The sequence below is a fragment of the Gymnodraco acuticeps genome, unplaced genomic scaffold (genome assembly GCF_902827175.1).
Source record: "Gymnodraco acuticeps unplaced genomic scaffold, fGymAcu1.1, whole genome shotgun sequence".
Taxonomy (NCBI): Eukaryota; Metazoa; Chordata; class Actinopteri; order Perciformes; family Bathydraconidae; genus Gymnodraco; species Gymnodraco acuticeps.
In genome coordinates, this window is record NW_022991957.1 from 299,542 (window position 1) to 319,415 (window position 19,874).

The 19,874-nt window shown below is 40.5% G+C and overlaps 1 protein-coding gene across 1 annotated transcript; it reads right to left on the minus strand.

The window, feature by feature from the left end:
* Positions 1–3,010: 3,010 nt before the first annotated feature.
* Positions 3,011–19,346, minus strand: LOC117535990. Its single transcript, XM_034200694.1, has 14 exons — positions 19,178–19,346; positions 18,383–18,576; positions 17,559–17,714; positions 9,727–9,868; positions 8,421–9,545; positions 8,139–8,325; positions 7,351–7,495; positions 7,045–7,188; positions 6,838–6,896; positions 6,500–6,687; positions 5,363–5,757; positions 5,174–5,270; positions 4,271–4,445; positions 3,011–3,644 (listed from the first exon to the last, which is right to left on the minus strand). Exons 1-14 carry the CDS (start codon positions 19,325–19,327, stop codon positions 3,508–3,510), a joined length of 3,294 nt encoding a protein of 1,097 aa, XP_034056585.1. The 5' UTR covers positions 19,328–19,346; the 3' UTR covers positions 3,011–3,507.
* Between the last annotated feature and the right edge of the window lie 528 nt (positions 19,347–19,874).

Genomic DNA, 19,874 nt, shown 5'->3' on the forward strand with positions numbered 1-19,874 from the left:
GGACACACGAATATGGAATTGTGAATTTCGCACGAAGATGGCCCCGAACCACACACGAAGGCAACATTTACATTACATTTAAGACATACAACTGCAATGAAAGTACCAAAAACAATTATGTTACAGTACTATGATACTGTACTGATATCTTCAGACTTTGTTCTTTACTTTATCGGTCTTTATATGTAGAAAATATTACGTTTTCTCCGTAATGTTGTTTCCATAGCAACAACAACTTCCTGTCAACTCTCCTTCAAAATAATATTTATATCCTTTTTAGTTTCACAGAACACAAATTGGGTTATTTACATAATATATTTACATGATTTTGTTGTGCAATAAAACAACCCGATGGACACACGATAAAGGAAATGTTCAAATTTGGCTGTGATCGTAACAACATCGGGCCATTCGTGAGGGCATCTTAAGCCTTCGTATGACCGCCGGTGGAGTTTCTCAGGCTCCGGCAGCAACTTCGTGAGCGGTGGCAAAATCTTTGGCATGCCAAAAAATTGCCGAAGGACCTTGCGAAGGTTCATTTTCGTGTTGAATTTGTGTGTCAATGTTGCCCTTCGTAAGGCCATCGTGAGGGCATCGTGTTATCATCGGTGCCATCGGGCATTCGCCCCAATCAGAGTGAGGGCGAATGCCCGATGGCACCGATGATAACACGAAGATGACACGATTTCACAAGATGCCCTCACGAGTGCCTTACGAAGTTGCCGCTCACGAAGTTGCTGCCGGAGCCTGAGAAACTCCACCGGCGGTCATACGATGGCTTAAGATGCCCTCACGAATGACCCGATGTTGCTACGATCACAGCCGAATTTGAACATTTCCTTTATCGTGTTTCCATCGGGTGTCAATTTCGGGACAGTGTGACAGGGCCTTAACCGAAGACTTTTCAGCTAACTTAAAAATACATAAAGTTTCAGACAAAGTGTGTGTTTTTGATTTTCACTCGATGGCATGTGATGAGAGCACAGACACTGTACAGCTGTTACATTTTGCGGGGAGTTGACAATACATTTGCATTGTGGAAGAGCTGCATGATCTTAAGAGTCTAAAGGGCACATCAATGGGTAAGGATATTTTTAAAACCATGTTGGTTATTTCACAAGAAAGGACTATAAAAGGACAAGCTGTGTGGAATTACAACGGACGGGGCTCCAGCTATGACAGGCGAGCGCAAAGGAAGAACCTCTAGGTGTGCGCAAAGGTGCAAGACAGTGGAGGTGAGGCTGTTAAAATGCAGTCTATCATCCACCTAGAAGCCGTCTGAGCAGAGACTGTCCATCTCGGCAATGAGATGAACAATGTTGTGAAAACTGTCAACATAATTCGAGCATGCGGGCTCTAACAGAGTCAATTCAATAGTTCCTATCTGATGTTGATGCTGAATTCGGGGACCAACTGTACCATTCAGATGCGAGCTGGCTGAGTCATGGCTCCATGCTGGAGCGGTTTTATTCCCTGAGATCAGAAATCGACCCGTTTTTGAAATAATTGGACCAACCTCTTCATGATCTGACCGACCCTCTATGGTTGGCAGACTTGGCATTTTTTTGTTATCTTACTGATCATCTTAACAAACTGAACAAGAGCCTACAAAGGCAAAGACCAGCTTGTGTTGTGTTTTCTTTAAGCATACTCAATTATCAAGCATACTTGACCTACTTCTGATTGATTTGCTGACTGTACCTCTAGTGAGTGGTGAGTGTTTTTTCTCTATCTGGCCCTCTGTGAAAACAGTTTGGACCCCCCTGCATTAGAGGCTATTAAATGAGATGCTGATCTGGTTGAATCATTCATGTAAATTAAGATTGAACATATAGTATAGAGGTAGAGGATTAGGATTCAATAGGAGGTAGAGGATTAGGACTCAATGTCAATCCAGTTCAAACAGATGAAAGGTTATGTAGAAAATGTATTCTGTATGTGATGTGTATGAATGGTTATACTAAAATATGTATATAGATTAACTCAGACGATTGCTAACAAGCATCAGGTATGATTTCTTTGAAATGGCATGAGGGGTGGAAAGGGGGAGGGACTCCCTATCTTTTTCTTTCTTTGTTTTTGTCTTTCTTATTGTATTATCGTTTACTATATATATATATATATATATATATATATATATATATATATATATATATATATATCTCTGTGTTTATAAGAACCTTGGCAACTAGAAAACAAGAAAAAGTTGGTCACAAGAAAAACAAAGGAAACAAAGGGACAAATGAAAGCTTTAGTGCAAGTTCAATAAGGAAGACCTAACACGAGTCACTTACACGTCACTCTATGGCTCCCTTCCCCCCTCATTAAACACGAGGGCGTCACCCCTCAGCAGCCAATCGCTGCACATGCTAAATTCCTTAAATGCCTGCTCTTCCTCCCTGTCAGTTGTCATTGCAGATGATCACACGCAACCCGCCTCCACCCCTCTCGCCTCCTGTCTCCTTCAGGACAAAGCTAAACCTTCCTCCTTCAGACCGGTCTCACCTACTCATCACCACCACCAGTGTCTAGACCCCGGGGATTTCATCGGAGCGGTTCTTTCCCTCCTGAATGATTATCCTGCAAACCGGGGCCTAATCGCCAAACACCATTACATTCTCCTGTTGTATTATCGTGGCAATCATTTCATTCATATGACGTGTAAACAATAAATATGTAATTCTTACATCACGTCTCTCCGGTTTGAACTAAAATTGTCTTCATGTGACCCATGAGCTAAAGATAACTTAACCAAACCTAAATCTTAAATAAATAACGTGTATACTATTTCCAAATAACCAATCCACAGTGCAGAGAAAGGGAGGGACATAATGAAAGTGATTTTAAAGTTGACATATATGAGACACATACTGTGGACCATTGAACAATTTAATAAGAAGTAGAGCAATTCCAAATAGTCAGATGACTGGTGTATTGCTTTTTAATTAACATACATTGTTGGAATCAACAACCAAAACATTTATTTGTTTTTCAAAGTATTTTTATTTAGTTTTTCTTATAACCATTATTATCATGCACTTGGAAGGTATATAAAGGTGTGCTTTTTAATCATTGTTACCTTCTTGTTGCTTTACTTTGTCCCCCTATTAACCTTGATAATATGTCACATCGGTGTCCCATGTCCTGGATTTAAAGTAATTGAAGAAAAGTGTATAACTTTGATTGAACTGCAGATACTTCATGTCCACAGAGATTCATTTGTGGACTCCTTCATAAAAAAAAACTATGCCTCCTTTCTTTCACAGATGTTCTGACTGTCCGCTGGGGTGTGAAAAACTGCCCACGAAAAACTATATTCCACATTGATTGTATCAAACCTCAATAATGAATGAGTCTTTCACCCATGTAAAAGCAAAGACACACTGTTAGACAGTGAGACAATGATTCAAACCACCAATACCCTAAACACATGGACTATAGTAAACATTACACAGTATCTGATCATCTTTCTTATAATCAGGGAAGTTCAAAAGGGCATTTCTGTGTTTAGTCTGACTCAAAGGATGGCAGGGGCATGTATTTAGCTCTGGACCTCCTTGAACGATAGATTACTGCTCCGCATACCAGGAAGCAGCCGGCAACAAGGAGGATGTTCATGCCAAGACTCATGCTCGGACCAGATACTGAAATGGAAGAACAAGAAAAAGACAACCATTACCTTCATATATTTGTTTCATACAAAATATTGGATTGATCTGAATCATATCCCTGTAGATGAGTCAAACTACATAATCACAGTGTATTGAATAATCTTATGGTGGCTTGTCCACTATTGGGCATATTTAGTGAGCTGCATAACCAGGAGGAGAACCCGGATCCTAGAGAACATTTGTATTATATCTATGATAAAGAACAAAGTCCGCAGAGGAGAAAAGGTTGGTTTGGAAGTATGGGTCAATGAACAGGGCTTTCAACCAAGATACCCTTGTCCGTGTCCCGTAGTTAAACCAAAATACTACATGTTATTTCAACTTACGAGAGGTACTTAACTTATGTATCTCACCTAAGTTATATAACAAACAAAACCATGATATTTTACTGAAGCACCAAATGAATGAAGCACAATTTTGAAAATGTTAGCATTTCACAACATAATGATTGTGATAACAGCCATTTTTTTCGGGCTGATTACAATGGGTGGTGCTATGTGTGTGTGCCAGTTCACTAGGGACACCTATCGTCATAAAGTTCAGTATTGGTTGAAACTTTGTAGGATGTAGTTTGTGCAGCTGTGGATGTGGACACTTACATTTGCTGTCTGAAATGTTAGCCAGGCGCAAAGGTCCCTGGGAAATGGAGTGGCTGGAGGACTCGGCCCCAGCTTCCCTTCTTCTTCTGCCTGAGTTGGATTGGATACATCCCTGAGAGCACCTGGTCCCTGGAACGCCAGTCTGACACAGGATGACGGTGCAAGTGATGTACACCTGCAGACAGATGGAGGTAAAGTCAGTCAACTAAAGAAAAGCCATTTGTACATTCTTCACAAAGTATAAACTTAATAAATAGGTAAAGTAACCATTCCTAATATCTTAATAAATAAGCTTGTCTCAAAGTCAGTTTTGTTATTAAATGCCTGGAACGTTAAAATACATCAGTAAATACCCCACTGGTGAATAAAAAAACAGCGGTTTCTAACAAGTGTCTAAAAGAGATGATTAAACGTAATCACGCCCAACCTTAGCCGCCTTTAGCTTAGCGGAGGTGACTTGAAGTCATATAACCATTCGGTAGTTCTTTTATAGCCTAACGTTAGCTTTGTATAATAAAAAAAACGTAAGGTTGTGATAATATGTGGAGATAGTCCTGCTGATCAAACCGTGTAAGTCTCATAACATTTAACTTTCCACGAATATTCCAAAAGCCAAAGGAAAGTTCCCATAGTTTGTTGTTGAGGCGACCAGTGCACTGCCAAATTCCATATTGGCAAACAACAATATATGTCATCCCTGTACCACAATATGCACACTACAGTACAAGTCATTTACAATAAGCACAGTATATACATTTGGTTACTTTCCTTATCTATTGCTCTGGTACAAATACTTATTCCAAATAAATGTATACTTATATTTTTTGCTAGTTCCAACGTACTGATGATAGACGTATAATATTTTGACTAAATACTTTTGTGTTTCAGAAAAAGTAACCTTACCGATTCATGAGCACCGATGAACTCAAAAGCCTCCATTCCAAATCTGAAGTGAGTCTTGGGGCTAGGGTAGATTGTAACCGTGTCGTCCCTCATGCACCTGTTAATGTTGATACAACGGTTTATTAGAATAAATGAAGGCATTTCTCATATGGATCAAACAAATGCCTCTTTGGTGAGTAGATACCCTACCCGTTTTCGATGATGGTGTAGCTGATTTGAGAGTTGGTGTTGTCATATGGAGACGCCTTGCAGGTCTCCACAAACAGCTCAGTGTTGGGGATGGAGGTGGTCGCTTCGATCTGCATGAACATCCTCTGTTTGAGGTACACCTCCACTGGGTAAACGTTGGAGTCAACTTGTTTTTGGAAACGCTGGGTTTCAAAAAATTCAAACTGGAATGTGAATGCACCGAATCCCTTATCTTGGAAGGCGTACGGGTTTTTGTGCGTGAATCCCAGGGTCAAGTTGGTTTGCTTTGGATAGCAGCAGAAGAAGACGATCTCAACGTCGTGCTGCCTGGTAATTATATCTAGCGGGTTAGCAGATGTGATCTCGTTCTTGAAGATGATGTTGTCGTCTTTCTCCTAAAAATGGAAGATAATTAAATTAAGAGAGGAAGCAACAGTCTTTAACACAACAAGACATAAGTAGATGGTGTTATGAGATACAAATACATAGATTTATATACTCTATAAACTATTCTCCAGCTAGTAGAGTTAGCACTTATTTAGGTGTCTGAATGAAAATCAATCAGCTTTTGCCAACATGAATAAAGTATTCTGACCACAAGGCATGCTGCATTTAGTTCACTCTCTAGAGGAAAACATATTTTAACTATTGGGGCTCAATCATGAAAACTAAAAACTAGACTAAAATTGGGTAGTTGTGCTAACCAAGAACTTCATTTTCTTTCTAGCAAAACGACTCAAGTGGCAAGTAATGTAGGAATATTAGCCACAACAAAGATTGAGTAAAACCTTTTGAATTATGATGTGAAGTTGCTGTTTTGGAGGTTTGTGTTGTTTTGTTTCTGTTACTTGTGATGTTATTGTAAGTAACCGAGCAGATAAGTAATACATGCTGTTAAACGTGTATTTTTCTTTCTACCCCCCAACACTCCTATTTGGAGCATTGTTAATTTGACAAAAAGGGACAAAATGCACAATAAACCATTATTCCATATTTCCTTTTGGCCAAGAAAATGGTGTTGTGAAGGTCTGATATTGTGATAGCCCTAGCCTAACCGTTTTTGTTTTACATCAAGCAAAGAAATATGCGGATGTGTTCAGCCAAACGTCCTTTTAAGAAAAGCGAGTTGTTGTGTACCTCTACAAAGGTTCCACATGCATTTAGCGACATGACCGCCACCAGGTGGGTCGCGTTGGAGCGCGTTGACAGGTCGCAGGAAGAATCGCCCAAGGCTTTCAGATGCAAGTTGTCCTCATGGTGTCTGATAAGGTAGGACTTCTCCACTTCCACCGTCATTGTTGTTTCACTGCATGTCACTTTGGTCTCTAGAAATCGGTAACATGTATTTATTTGTACTCATATAATCAGTGTAAATCTCCAGGCTTTAAAACTTGACATCCATCCACTTAATATCAAATGTATTGGACATAATCATGGTCTACATAAATGATCAATGGAAGAAAAAGTTAACTAACCATAGTGTCCGACATCTACAATGACACAGCGTAGCTCGGATTGAAAGACTCGGCCCCATCTTGAAATGAAATATAGATAGTATAAATTATATGAATGGTTTATCAGGGAATTTCTCAACGGAAAATAGACAAAGTAGATATTTTATAAAAATATTGAATGGGTGCAAGTGTAGTATTCTTATTTAACCTGATTGACTTAAAACTCACTCGTCAATTGCTTCAGAAACAAAGCAAATAGGAAAATGTTCGTTCAGTTCATTTTCAGTTGGTGTCCATTTTATGATATATTCTTCTGCGGAGATATTCTCTTTCGAAATGCCCATTGGTCCAGTAACAATCAAGTTATGAATCCTAGAGAGATAGAGAACACTGTATTATAACTTGAAATGGGAAACATTATTTGTTTAATAAAGTTAAAACAAGTAATTTATCATAAATGAGATCCAGGAGAAGCTTGTTCATTGTTATATTGCTGCTAAAATAGACATTATATTTAACATTATATTTCCTTACGTGGAATATTGGGCTCTGGATTTGACTTTGATGTTGAGGGTTTGGTTAACAAACGCAGGAAGATCCACCCCATTGCTCGGAGTTGGCGCCAAGAAAATGGGAAAGTAATCACCATCAAGGCATGAAGGGGGAGAGTATGAGTCCACTAAAGGTCAGGGGAGAGAAGAGAAAAAGGATTACATGGATTGAATGTTAATATTCCAATCGGTGTTATTACTATATGCATAAGCATCGTACAATATTACATTTTTTCCTGAGGTGAATTTAAATCCATGCATATTTTCTACCTAATTGCAGAGAGCATCAAGACTCTCTTGTGGATTAAATCAGTATACTTTGCAGACAGTTGCCACGACTACAAAATACACAACCTGAAATAATTTAATGTGACATTTATTGACAATAAAATAGAAAAACTATTTAAAAGATTGTGTTCAAACAGTCCTTAGCCAAAATGTAGCCCTCCTTTTAAGTCCAATGCAGAAGCCTGACTGAATACATCCTGTAAGTCAGACTAAAAATAAACAAAACGTTGCAAACACTGCAAATGAAAAATGCTGCACGAAGCTCCAAACACAATGGAAACCATGTTTCGTCAAGTTGGGGAATGTTTTCTAAACGCTGTGCATGTGTTGTCAAATTGGTGAAGATGTTTCTTCGTTTGCATCGTATTTGAAGATGCTGTGGGTTTCTCCTATTGTTAGTGTTTTGAGGCTGTTGTAGCGAGTTGGCCCCTGATGGCCACCGTAGTAAATGCCTATATTAAAAAAAGAAAATGTTTGCCTCACCTTGAACACTAAACAGCAGAGAAAGCTTGCTCAAAGCAGCAATTGTCCTTCTGTAAGGATCAGCTGTTGTTGTTGGTGCAGCTGTTGTTGGAGCAGCTGTTGTTGGAGCAGCTGTTGTTGGAGCAGCTGTTGTTGGTGCAACTGTTGTTGGAGCAGCTGTTGTTGGTGCAGCTGTTGTTGGATGCAACTGTTGTGGTGCATGTTGGTGGCAGAGCTGTTGTTGGTGCAGACTGTGTGGTGCAATGTTGGAGCAGCTGTTGTTGGAGCAAGCTGTTGTTGGACAGCTGTTGTTGGTGCAACTGTTGTTGGAGCAAGCTGTTGTTGGATGCAAAGCTGTTGTTGGTGCAAGGTGTTGTTGGGCAGCTGTTGTTGGTGCAACTGTTGTTGGAGCAGCTGTTGTTGGTGCAACTGTTGTTGGTTGAGCTGCTGTTGGAGCAACTGTTGTTGGAGCAGCTGTTGTTGGTGCAACTGTTGTTGGTGCAACTGTTGTTGGTGCAACTGTTGTTGGAGCAACTGTTGTTGGAGCAACTGTTGTTGGTGCAACTGTTGTTGGAGCAACTGTTGTTGGAGCAACTGTTGTTGGTGCAACTGTTGTTGGTGCAACTGTTGTTGGTGTGCAACTGTTGTGGTGCAACTGTTGTTGGAGCAACTGTTGTTGGTGCAACTGTTGTTGGTTGAGCTGCTGTTGGAGCAACTGTTGTTGGAGCAGCTGTTGTTGGTGCAACTGTTGTTGGTGCAACTGTTGTTGGTTGAGCTGTTGTTGGTTGAGCTGTTGTTGGAGCTGTTGTTGGAGCAGCTGTTGTTGGTGCAACTGTTGTTGGTGCAACTGTTGTTGGTGCAACTGTTGTTGGTGCAACTGTTGTTGGTGCAACTGTTGTTGGTTGAGCTGTTGTTGGTTGAGCTGTTGTTGGTTGAGCTGTTGTTGGAGCAACTGTTGTTGGAGCAACTGTTGTTGGAGCAGCTGTTGTTGGAGCAACTGTTGTTGGAGGCAACTGTTGTTGGTGCAACTGTTGTTGGAGCAGCTGTTGTTGGTGCAACTGTTGTTGGTGCAACTGTTGTTGGTGCAACTGTTGTTGGTGCAGCTGTTGTTGGTGCAGCTGTTGTTGGAGCAGCTGTTGTTGGTGCAGCTGTTGTTGGTGCAACTGTTGTTGGTGCAACTGTTGTTGGAGCAGCTGTTGTTGGTGCAACTGTTGTTGGTTGAGCTGTTGTTGGAGCTGCTGTTGTTGTTCCGTAGTAGTGGTCATAGTACTGGCGTTTATCCCTCCTCATTGTAAAGGGGAGCTTATCTGTGTAGGTTCCATCAGAGTAGTGCAGCTGAATGGGGCTGTTGGGAAAGTCCTCCACAACAAGCTCAATGGGTTGGTTTCCAGTTTGAGAACTGTATGTATACTGCAGGGTGCAGGAATTCTTAAAAAACAAAGAAAGACAGTTTTCACATTTACAGTGAAACAATTTCAGGATATCATTTGATGTATTTTATTATTATTGAAAGCTCTGTGGGGGCCAATCAGGAATTTACGTTTGAAAATCACATTTTAAGCTGAATTTCTCGATTGATTGTAATTCTTAACTTTGGCTGATTCCTTACCATATCGAAAGAGAAACCTTGAGGCAGGCGACATATCCCACACTCATATCCATTTGACATTGTTGGTACCCTGCATCTGACGTTGTCACCATCATGGTCAAACGTTGGGATTTTGAAGGATCGTGGGCAGCTCTTGGATACTCTGTAACATGTTAATCAAATGAATCAGTAAATGACAATAAAGTCAACAAATTCCGATATTATACATTTGTTGTTGGATTTCTTTGGAATTGGAATTATTTGTATGATTTTAAAGGTTCATTCACACAGTTGATACAATACAATACAATACTATACAGTTGATCTTTTCTGCAATGTTTGCGACATGGCTCTTTTGACCGATGCAGTATATTTCAACTACTGATTGCTATGACACTTTTTACAGGTATTCATGGTTCAAGGACCACAACAAGGGTTGCACTATTGGTTGGATTGCCAGGAAATCACATATCCTTGGTGCCCAAAGAAACCCTGAAGATCCGTAGAATGTTCCCTTCGCTCTAACGTCCAAGTTGATTGACAAATGTTCCCGTGATGTTTAGTGTTTTTAATGTGATGTTATATTTCATTAATGTTCGCCTTTCTGCACAATATCCCTTAAATTATAACTTAAAGCAAAGATAATGTCTAAAAAAAGTTAGTTCGAGCTGATATTAAGTGTATTGTACGCATCCATGTGGCTGAACAAAACAGCAACCACCAATTCAAAATAATAATAATACACTTTATTTGTAGAGCACCTTTCATGCACAACGCAGCCAAAGTGCAGACTACAGAGCAAGAATAAAACATAACAACAATATTAAAATAAATAGAGAACAAGGTAAAACATTAACAGCCGAATGAAATTCCTTTGAAGTAAAGCTGACAAGAAATTAAAGGTCACCTATTGTGCAAAATCCTCTTCTTCATGTCTCTTCTACATCAACATGTGTCCCCTCTTCTTCATGTCTCTTCTATATCAACATGTGTCCCCTCTTCTTCATGTCTCTTCCACATCAACATGTGTCCCCTCTTCTTCATGTCTCTTCTATATCAACATGTGTCCCCTCTTCTTCATGTCTCTTCTATATCAACATGTGTCCCCTCTTCTTCATGTCTCTTCTACATCAACATGTGTCCCCTCTTCTTCATGTCTCTTCTACATCAACATGTGTCCCCTCTTCTTCATGTCTCTTCTACATCAACATGTGTCCCCTCTTCTTCATGTCTCTTCTACATCAACATGTGTCCCCTCTTCTTCATGTCTCTTCTACATCAACACGTGTCCCCTCTTCTTCATGTCTCTTCTACATCAACATGTGTCCCCTCTTCTTCATGTCTCTTCTATATCAACACGTGTCCCCTCTTCTTCATGTCTCTTCTACATCAACATGTGTCCACTCTTCTTCATGTCTCTTCTACATCAACATGTGTCCACTCTTCTTCATGTCTATTCTACATCAACATGTGTCCCCTCTTCTTCATGTCTCTTCTATATCAACATGTGTCCCCTTTTCTTCATGTCTCTTCTACATCAACATGTGTCCCCTCTTCTTCATGTCTCTTCTACATCAACATGTGTCCCCTCTTCTTCATGTCTCTTCTACATCAACATGTGTCCCCTCTTCTTCATGTCTCTTCTACATCAACATGTGTCCCCTCTTCTTCATGTCTCTTCTACATCAACATGTGTCCCCTCTTCTTCATGTCTCTTCTACATCAACACGTGTCCCCTCTTCTTCATGTCTCTTCTACATCAACACGTGTCCCCTCTTCTTCATGTCTCTTCTACATCAACATGTGTCCCCTCTTCTTCATGTCTCTTCTACATCAACATGTGTCCCCTCTTCTTCATGTCTCTTCTACATCAACATGTGTCCCCTCTTCTTCATGTCTCTTCTACATCAACACGTGTCCCCTCTTCTTCATGTCTCTTCTACATCAACATGTGTCCACTCTTCTTCATGTCTCTTCTACATCAACATGTGTCCCCTCTTCTTCATGTCTCTTCTACATCAACATGTGTCCCCTCTTCTTCATGTCTCCTCTACATCAACATGTGTCCCCTCTTCTTCATGTCTCTTCTACATCAACATGTGTCCCCTCTTCTTCATGTCTCTTCTACATCAACATGTGTCCCCTCTTCTTCATGTCTCTTCTACATCAACATGTGTCCCCTCTTCTTCATGTCTCTTCTACATCAACATGTGTCCCCTCTTCTCCATGTCTCTTCTACATCAACATGTGTCCCCTCTTCTTCATGTCTCTTCTACATCAACATGTGTCCCCTCTTCTTCATGTCTCTTCTATATCAACATGTGTCCCCTCTTCTTCATGTCTCTACATCAGCATGTGTCCCCTCTTCTTCACGTCTCTTCTACATCAACATGTGTCCCCTCTTCTTCACGTCTCTTCTACATCAACATGTGTCCCCTCTTCTTCACGTCTCTTCTACATCAACATGTGTCCCCTCTTCTTCACGTCTCTTCTACATCAACATGTGTCCCCTCTTCTTCATGTCTCTTCTACATCAACATGTGTCCCCTCTTCTTCATGTCTCTTCTACATCAACATGTGTCCCCTCTTCTTCATGTCTCTTCTACATCAACCTGTGTCCCCTCTTCTCCATGTCCTTCTACATCAACATGTGTCCCCTCTTCTTCATGTCTCTTCTACATCAACATGTGTCCCCTCTTCTTCATGTCTCTTCTACATCAACATGTGTCCCTTCTTCTTCATGTCTCTTCTACATCAACATGTGTCCCCTCTTCTTCATGTCTCTTCTACATCAACATGTGTCCCCTCTTCTTCATGTCTCTTCTACATCAACATGTGTCCCCTCTTCTTCATGTCTCTTCTACATCAACCTGTGTCCCCTCTTCTCCATGTCTCTTCTACATCAACATGTGTCCCCTCTTCTTCATGTCTCTTCTACATCAACATGTGTCCCCTCTTCTTCATGTCTCTTCAACATCAACATGTGTCCCCTCTTCTTCATGTCTCTTCTATATCAACATGTGTCCCCTCTTCTTCATGTCTCTACATCAGCATGTGTCCCCTCTTCTTCATGTCTCTTCTACATCAACATGTGTCTCCTCTTCTTCATGTCTCTTCTACATCAACATGTGTCCCCTCTTCTTCATGTCTCTTCTACATCAACATGTGTCCCCTCTTCTTCATGTCTCTTCTACATCAACATGTGTCCCCTCTTCTTCATGTCTCTTCTACATCAACATGTGTCCCCTCTTCTTCATGTCTCTTCTACATCAACATGTGTCCCCTCTTCTTCATGTCTCTTCTATATCAACATGTGTCCCCTCTTCTTCATGTCTCTACATCAGCATGTGTCCCCTCTTCTTCATGTTTCTTCTACATCAACATGTGTCCCCTCTTCTTCATGTCTCTTCTTCATCAACATGTGTCCCCTCTTCTTCATGTCTCTTCTACATCAACATGTGTCCCCTCTTCTTCATGTCTCTTCTACTATCAACATGTGTCCCCTCTTCTTCATGTCTCTACATCAGCATGTGTCCCCTCTTCTTCATGTCTCTTCTACATCAACATGTGTCCCCTCTTCTTCATGTCTCTTCAACATCAACATGTGTCCCCTCTTCTTCATGTCTCTTCTACATCAACATGTGTCCCCTCTTCTTCATGTCTCTTCTACATCAACATGTGTCCCCTCTTCTTCATGTCTCTTCTACATCAACCTGTGTCCCCTCTTCTCCATGTCTCTTCTACATCAACATGTGTCCCCTCTTCTTCATGTCTCTTCTACATCAACATTGTGTCCCCTTCTTCTTCATGTCTCTCTACATCAACATGTGTCCCCTCTTCTTCTGTCTCTTCTATATCAACATGTGTCCCCTCTTCTTCATGTCTCTACATCAGCATGTGTCCCCTCTTCTTTCATGTCTCTTCTACACCAACTTGTGTCTTCCTCTCTTCATGTCTCTTCTACATCAACATGTGTCCCCTCTTCTTCATGTCTCTTCTACATCAACATGTGTCCCCTCTTCTTCATGTCTCTTCTACATCAACATGTGTCCCCTCTTCTTCATGTCTCTTCTACAATCAACATGTGTCCCCTCTTCTTCATGTCTCTTCTACATCAACATGTGTCCCCTCTTCTTCATGTCCTCTTCTAATCAACATGTGTCCCCTCTTCTTCATGTCTCTACATCAGCATGTGTCCCCATCTTCTTCATGTCTCTTCTATCATCAACATGTGTCCCCTCTTCTTCATGTCTCTTCTACATCAACATGTGTCCCCCTCTTCTTCATGTCTCTTCTACATCAACATGTGTCCCCTCTTCTTCATGTCTCTTCTACATCAAACATGTGTCCCCTCTTCTTCATGTCTCTTCTACATCAACATGTGTCCCCTCTTCTTCATGTCTCTTCTACACCAACATGTGTCCCCTCTTCTTCATGTCTCTTCTACATCAACATGTGTCCCCTCTCTTCATGTCTCTTCTACATCAACATGTGTCCCCTCTTCTTCATGTCTCTTCTACATCAACATGTGTCCCCTCTTCTTCATGTCTCTTCTACATCAACATGTGTCCCCTCTTCTTCATGTCTCTTCTACATCAACATGTGTCCCCTCTTCTTCATGTCTCTTCTACATCAACATGTGTCCCCTCTTCTTCATGTCTCTTCTACATCAACATGTGTCCCCTCTTCTTCATGTCTCTAATGTCCCTCTCTTTCATGTCTTCTACATCAACATTGTGTCCCCTCTTCTTCATGTCTCTTCTACATCAACATGTGTCCCCTCTTCTTCATGTCTCTTCTACATCAACATGTGTCCCCTCTTCTTCATGTCTCTTCTACATCAACATGTGTCCCCTCTTCTTCATGTCTCTTCTACATCAACATGTGTCCCCTCTTCTTCATGTCTCTCTACATCAACATGTGTCCCCTCTTCTTCATGTCTCTTCTACATCAACATGTGTCCCCTCTTCTTCATGTCTCTTCTACATCAACATGTGTCCCCTCTTCTTCATGTCTCTTCTACATCAACATGTGTCCTCCCTCTTCTTCTTGTCTCTCTACATCAACATGTGTCCCCTCTTCTTCATGTCTCTTCTACATCAACATGTGTCCCCTCTTCTTCATGTCTCTTCTACATCAACATGTGTCCCCTCTTCTTCATGTCTCTTCTACATCAACATGTGTCCCCTCTTCTTCATGTCTCTTCTACATCAACATGTGTCCCCTCTTCTTCATGTCTCTTCTACATCAAATGTGTCCCCTCTTCTTCATGTCTCTTCTACATCAACATGTGTCCCCTCTTCTTCATGTCTCTTCTACATCAAACATGTGTCCCCTCTTCTTCATGTCTCTTTCTACATCAACATGTGTTCCCCTCTTCTTCATGTCTCTTCTACATCAACATGTGTCCCCTCTTCTTCATGTCTCTTCTACATCAACATGTGTCCCCTCTTCTTCATGTCTCTTCTACATCAACATGTGTCCCCTCTTCTTTCATGTCTCTTCTTACATCAACATGTGTCCCCTCTTCTTCATGTCTCTTCTACATCAACATGTGTCCCCTCTTCTTCATGTCTCTTCTACTATCAACATGTGTCCCCTCTTCTTCATGTCTCTACATCAAGCATGTGTCCCCTCTTCTTCATGTCTCTTCTACATATCAACATGTGTCCCCTCTTCTTCATGTCTCTTCTACATCAACATGTGTCCCCTCTTCTTCATGTCTCTTCTACATCAACATGTGTCCCCTCTTCTTCATGTCTCTTCTACATCAACATGTGTCCCCTCTTCTTCATGTCTCTTCTACATCAACATGTGTCCCCTCTTCTTCATGTCTCTTCTACATCAACATGGTCCCTCTTCTTCATGTCTCTTCTACATCAACATGTGTCCCCTCTTCTTCATGTCTCTTCTACATCAACATGTGTCCCCTCTTCTTCATGTCTCTTCTACATCAACATGTGTCCCCTCTTCTTCATGTCTCTTCTACATCAACATGTGTCCCCTCTTCTTCATGTCTCTTCTACATCAAACATGTGTCCCCTCTTCTCAGTCTCTTCTAATCAACATGTGTCCCCTCTTCTTCATGTCTCTTCTACTATCAACATGTGTCCCCTCTTCTTCATGTCTCTTCTACATCAACATGTGTCCCCTCTTCTTCATGTCTCTTCTACATCAACATGTGTCCCTTCTTCTCATGTCTCTTCTACATCAACATGTGTCCCCTCTTCTTCATGTCTCTTCTACATCAACATGTGTCCCCTCTTCTTCATGTCTCTTCTCTACATCAACATGTGTCCCCTCTTCTTCATGTCTCTTCTACATCAACATGGTCCCCTCTTCTTCATGTCTCTTCTACATCAACATGTGTCCCCTCTTCTTCATGTCTCTTCCTACATCAACATGTGTCCCCTCTTCTTCATGTCTCTTCTACATCAACATGTGTCCCCTCTTCTTTCATGTCTCTTCTACATCAACAATGTGTCCCCTCTTCTTCATGTCTCTTCTACATCAACATGTGTCCCCTCTTCTTCATGTATCTTCTACATCAACATGTGTCCCCTCTTCTTCATGTCTCTTCTACATCAACATTGTGTCCCCTCGTTCTTCATCTTTCTACATCAACTGTGTCCCCCTCTCTTCTTCATGTCTCTTCTACATCAACATTGTGTCCCCTCTTCTTCATGTCTCTTCTACATCAACATGTGTCCCCTCTTCTTCATGTCTCTTCTACATCAACATGTGTCTCCCTCTTCTTCATGTCTCTTCTACATCAGCATGTGTCCCCTCTTCTTCATGTCTCTTCTACATCAACATGTGTCCCCTCTTCTTCATGTCTCTTCTTCATCAACATGTGTCCCCTCTTCTTCATCAACATGTGTCCCCTCTTCTTCATGTCTCTTCTATATCAACATGTGTCCCCTCTTCTTCATGTCTCTACATCAGCATGTGTCCCCTCTTCTTCATGTCTCTTCTACATCAACATGTGTCCCCTCTTCTTCATGTCTCTTCAACATCAACATGTGTCCCCTCTTCTTCATGTCTCTTCTACATCAACATGTGTCCCCTCTTCTTCATGTCTCTTCTACATCAACATGTGTCCCCTCTTCTTCATGTCTCTTCTACATCAACCATGTGTCCCCTCTTCTTCGTGTCTCTTCTACATCAGCATGTGTCCCCTCTTCTTCATGTCTCTTCTACATCAGCATGTGTCCCCTCTTCTTCATGTCTCTTCTACATCAACATGTGTCCCCTCTTCTTCATGTCTCTTCTAAAGTGTCCCCTCTGTGGAAAGAGACTCTGAAAGTTTCAGGAACAAAGATTCTCTCTCTTTTTGATCCATTTCTATAAAAACCTGTCTGAAAATGAGCTGATCAGATTTTGGCCACTTGATGATGTCATAACGATGTGTTGTCTTGTGTAACCATTAGCCAATCACCAACCAAGGTAACCCCCCCCCCCCCCCTTATCACCTGAATCTCCTCCTAGAGCACCATTGAGTTCTTTGTAACCAAATCTCTCTCAGAGGGGCGTGGGGAGGGGCTCCTTATTTTCATCTAAAGTAACAGAGAATCAGCACTTTGGAAACAGGGCTGAAACAGAGGGGACTATGGGTAATGCTGCAATGGTTTGGTGTTTCAGACAAACACTTCAGAGACATGTTTTATATATATATCTGAGACCTATAATATATTGATGAAGGGACCTTTAAAATAAAACAATAAAAACATCAAATAAAAAAAAGTAAAATAAAAGCAATACAGAAAGAACACAGTGAAACACGGACAATGATTCCAGTGAGAATCGAAAGTTAACCCAAATGAAAAGCCATATTAAAAAGATAGGGACTATACCTGAGAAGAGGCAGCATGGTAGTGACAGGCATTCTGTTTGATTCTCCAGTATCAGACCGGGATCCCAGATCCACATGGCCCATCATTTTCCATGTGTTCATCGTGTCCGTCGCCCAGTGGCCCAGACCAAGTGAAGGAATGACCCGACCTGGGAATCTGTTTGAAGACAATGTTGAATAATTAGCATTTTAGCGATATCTTCAACATTATCACTGCGATGTTACTCGGTGTCACAATCAGATAACCTCTAAACTATATGTTTTTTTCTATAATAATGACAAAAGTGTACGATATGAACGTTTCATTTACACTGTCATGATTTTGCTGAAGAAACACTGCAACAACTCGAAATCTTGCCAAGTATTTTTGTTTAATATCTAGTCTAGAATATGTCTTTACACCTGATACTGTATATTACATAATACATTCAGAAGTAACTCTACAGTGAGATATCGGGTCTTGTTTTTAGACAATGCATTATCTTGTTAACTCACATAATCTTATTTCGAGTTGTATCTCAGATTAAACACATATTTATTTTTGCATATTTCTTAGAAACTCACCAACTAACATCAGAAAACAGACCACTTTTGAGCATTAGCGGCTTATATTGTAACAGCATTTCCTAATTCTGGTCAAATATAGTTCAAAATTAGTTCTCCCAGCTAAGATGTGATTTATCTAAATATCCCATCTTATTTCAAGTTCTCTAACCAAGCAAATTTACAATTGTTGTTCTTATTTCAAGTGAAACCGCTTGTTTTCATTATTGTTTCACTTGTTTTTAGAGCAGCATTTTTTCCAGTGTATAAGTAATATCTCACCTGATCTCGAAGGGGGTGTTGCTGTGGAGTTTTAGTTCTTTCTTTATGTCGGCTGTGCACCAGTTAATACCATGGGAACTCATATTGTTATGTTGGACACTGCTATTGGTGATAGATCCACAGCCACCAATACCACAGAAGTAGTCAGAGTAGGGGTTACACATGTATGTTGACTGTTTGTTGCGGAGTTCCAGCTGTAAAGAATATGCAGCAGTGATTAGATTATCAAAGGTCATTACATTGATGAAGAAAAATACCAGGTCAATAGCAATTGGTGACAACAGATTTCAAGATTCAGATTCAAAGGTTTTAATGTCATATGGACATAAGCTACAATGTAGAAAGGGCAATGAACATCTTATGACCCGAGCTCCTCCAATAAAATAAAAAAATAAAATGGTGCAAGAAGTCTATATACGTAAATAGAATATGATATACAAGAACAGAATGTAAAATAAAATATTGTACAGTAAGATTAAATGAAATATGGTTTATTATGGTGATAACTATTTAGATAAATAAGTAAATTACAAGATGACAAACAGATGAATGTTTATCGAGGCACTTAACAGAGCTCAGAATGGTTATTATTCTGGGTAGTCAGACAAGTGTAGTGCCAGATAGTGCAGTCCAAGTCCATGCACACTAGCAATGCGTCATGAGTGCACAAAAATCCTCTAAAAATATTATGGTCGAAATGTCCTTTTTAAAAAAATATCTTCACCCTTACGGATATATGTATTTGAAAAAAAACATATATTTTCAACATTATATATAATATTTTTGCCAACTTACCTTATACGTCCCATCTGAATTCTGTCCTTTAGGCGTGAAGCTCATTGATCCACCATAGAAGCTTAAGTAGTTTGAGTCCAGGTTCCAGGCGGCAGCAGAAACCACGAGCAGCAGCAGCACCTGCAGCAGATACAGAGTGAGAGAAGCCATCTTCCTGGGTGTCCTCTCATCAGGCTCATTGCATCTTAAATACTCTTCTACAAGGAAATATATTCACAATATTTCACAATCATATTTACCAGAATTATAAAGAATGCAGTCGAACTATTGGCACTGCCCAACATTGCTTGTGAAACCACAATGAAAGCAAAAGCCATTACGTGCAAGGACAAAAGCGAAGGCATTCCTGTTCTGCACAACAATTACACTGAAAGCTAAGTTTTAATGAAGATTCATCTGATAAGTCTGTGTCATCCACTGTGTGAGAATATACAGAGGTTCAAAATGATTTATACCCCATGATCAGAATAAAATGACATCCAATGCTACAGTGTTAACATTGCATTGCACTACATTAGGAGAGACGCTGCAGTTTCAAAAACGATGCATATATTTTTGTACATATGTACAAAAAAGCTAACCCTATTCTATCTATGGTTAATATTTTATAATATACACTGACAAACACTGACAGGTTGTCTTTAATTAAATGTATTATGTCAATGGATTTCACATACCTGTATTAGGTTAGTTGAAG

Excerpts from the sequence above, each read along its gene's own strand:
- LOC117535990 (XM_034200694.1), bottom strand. The coding sequence starts at position 19,327 with ATGGCTTCTCTCACTCTGTATCTGCTGCAGGTGCTGCTGCTGCTCGTG. Across the intron at positions 9,546-9,726 it reads AAGGTTTCTCTTTCGATATG|AATTCCTGCACCCTGCAGTA; the intron begins GTAAGGAATCAG and ends TTGTTTTTTAAG. Across the intron at positions 6,897-7,044 it reads GTTTCTGAAGCAATTGACGA|ATGGGGCCGAGTCTTTCAAT; the intron begins GTGAGTTTTAAG and ends TTTCATTTCAAG.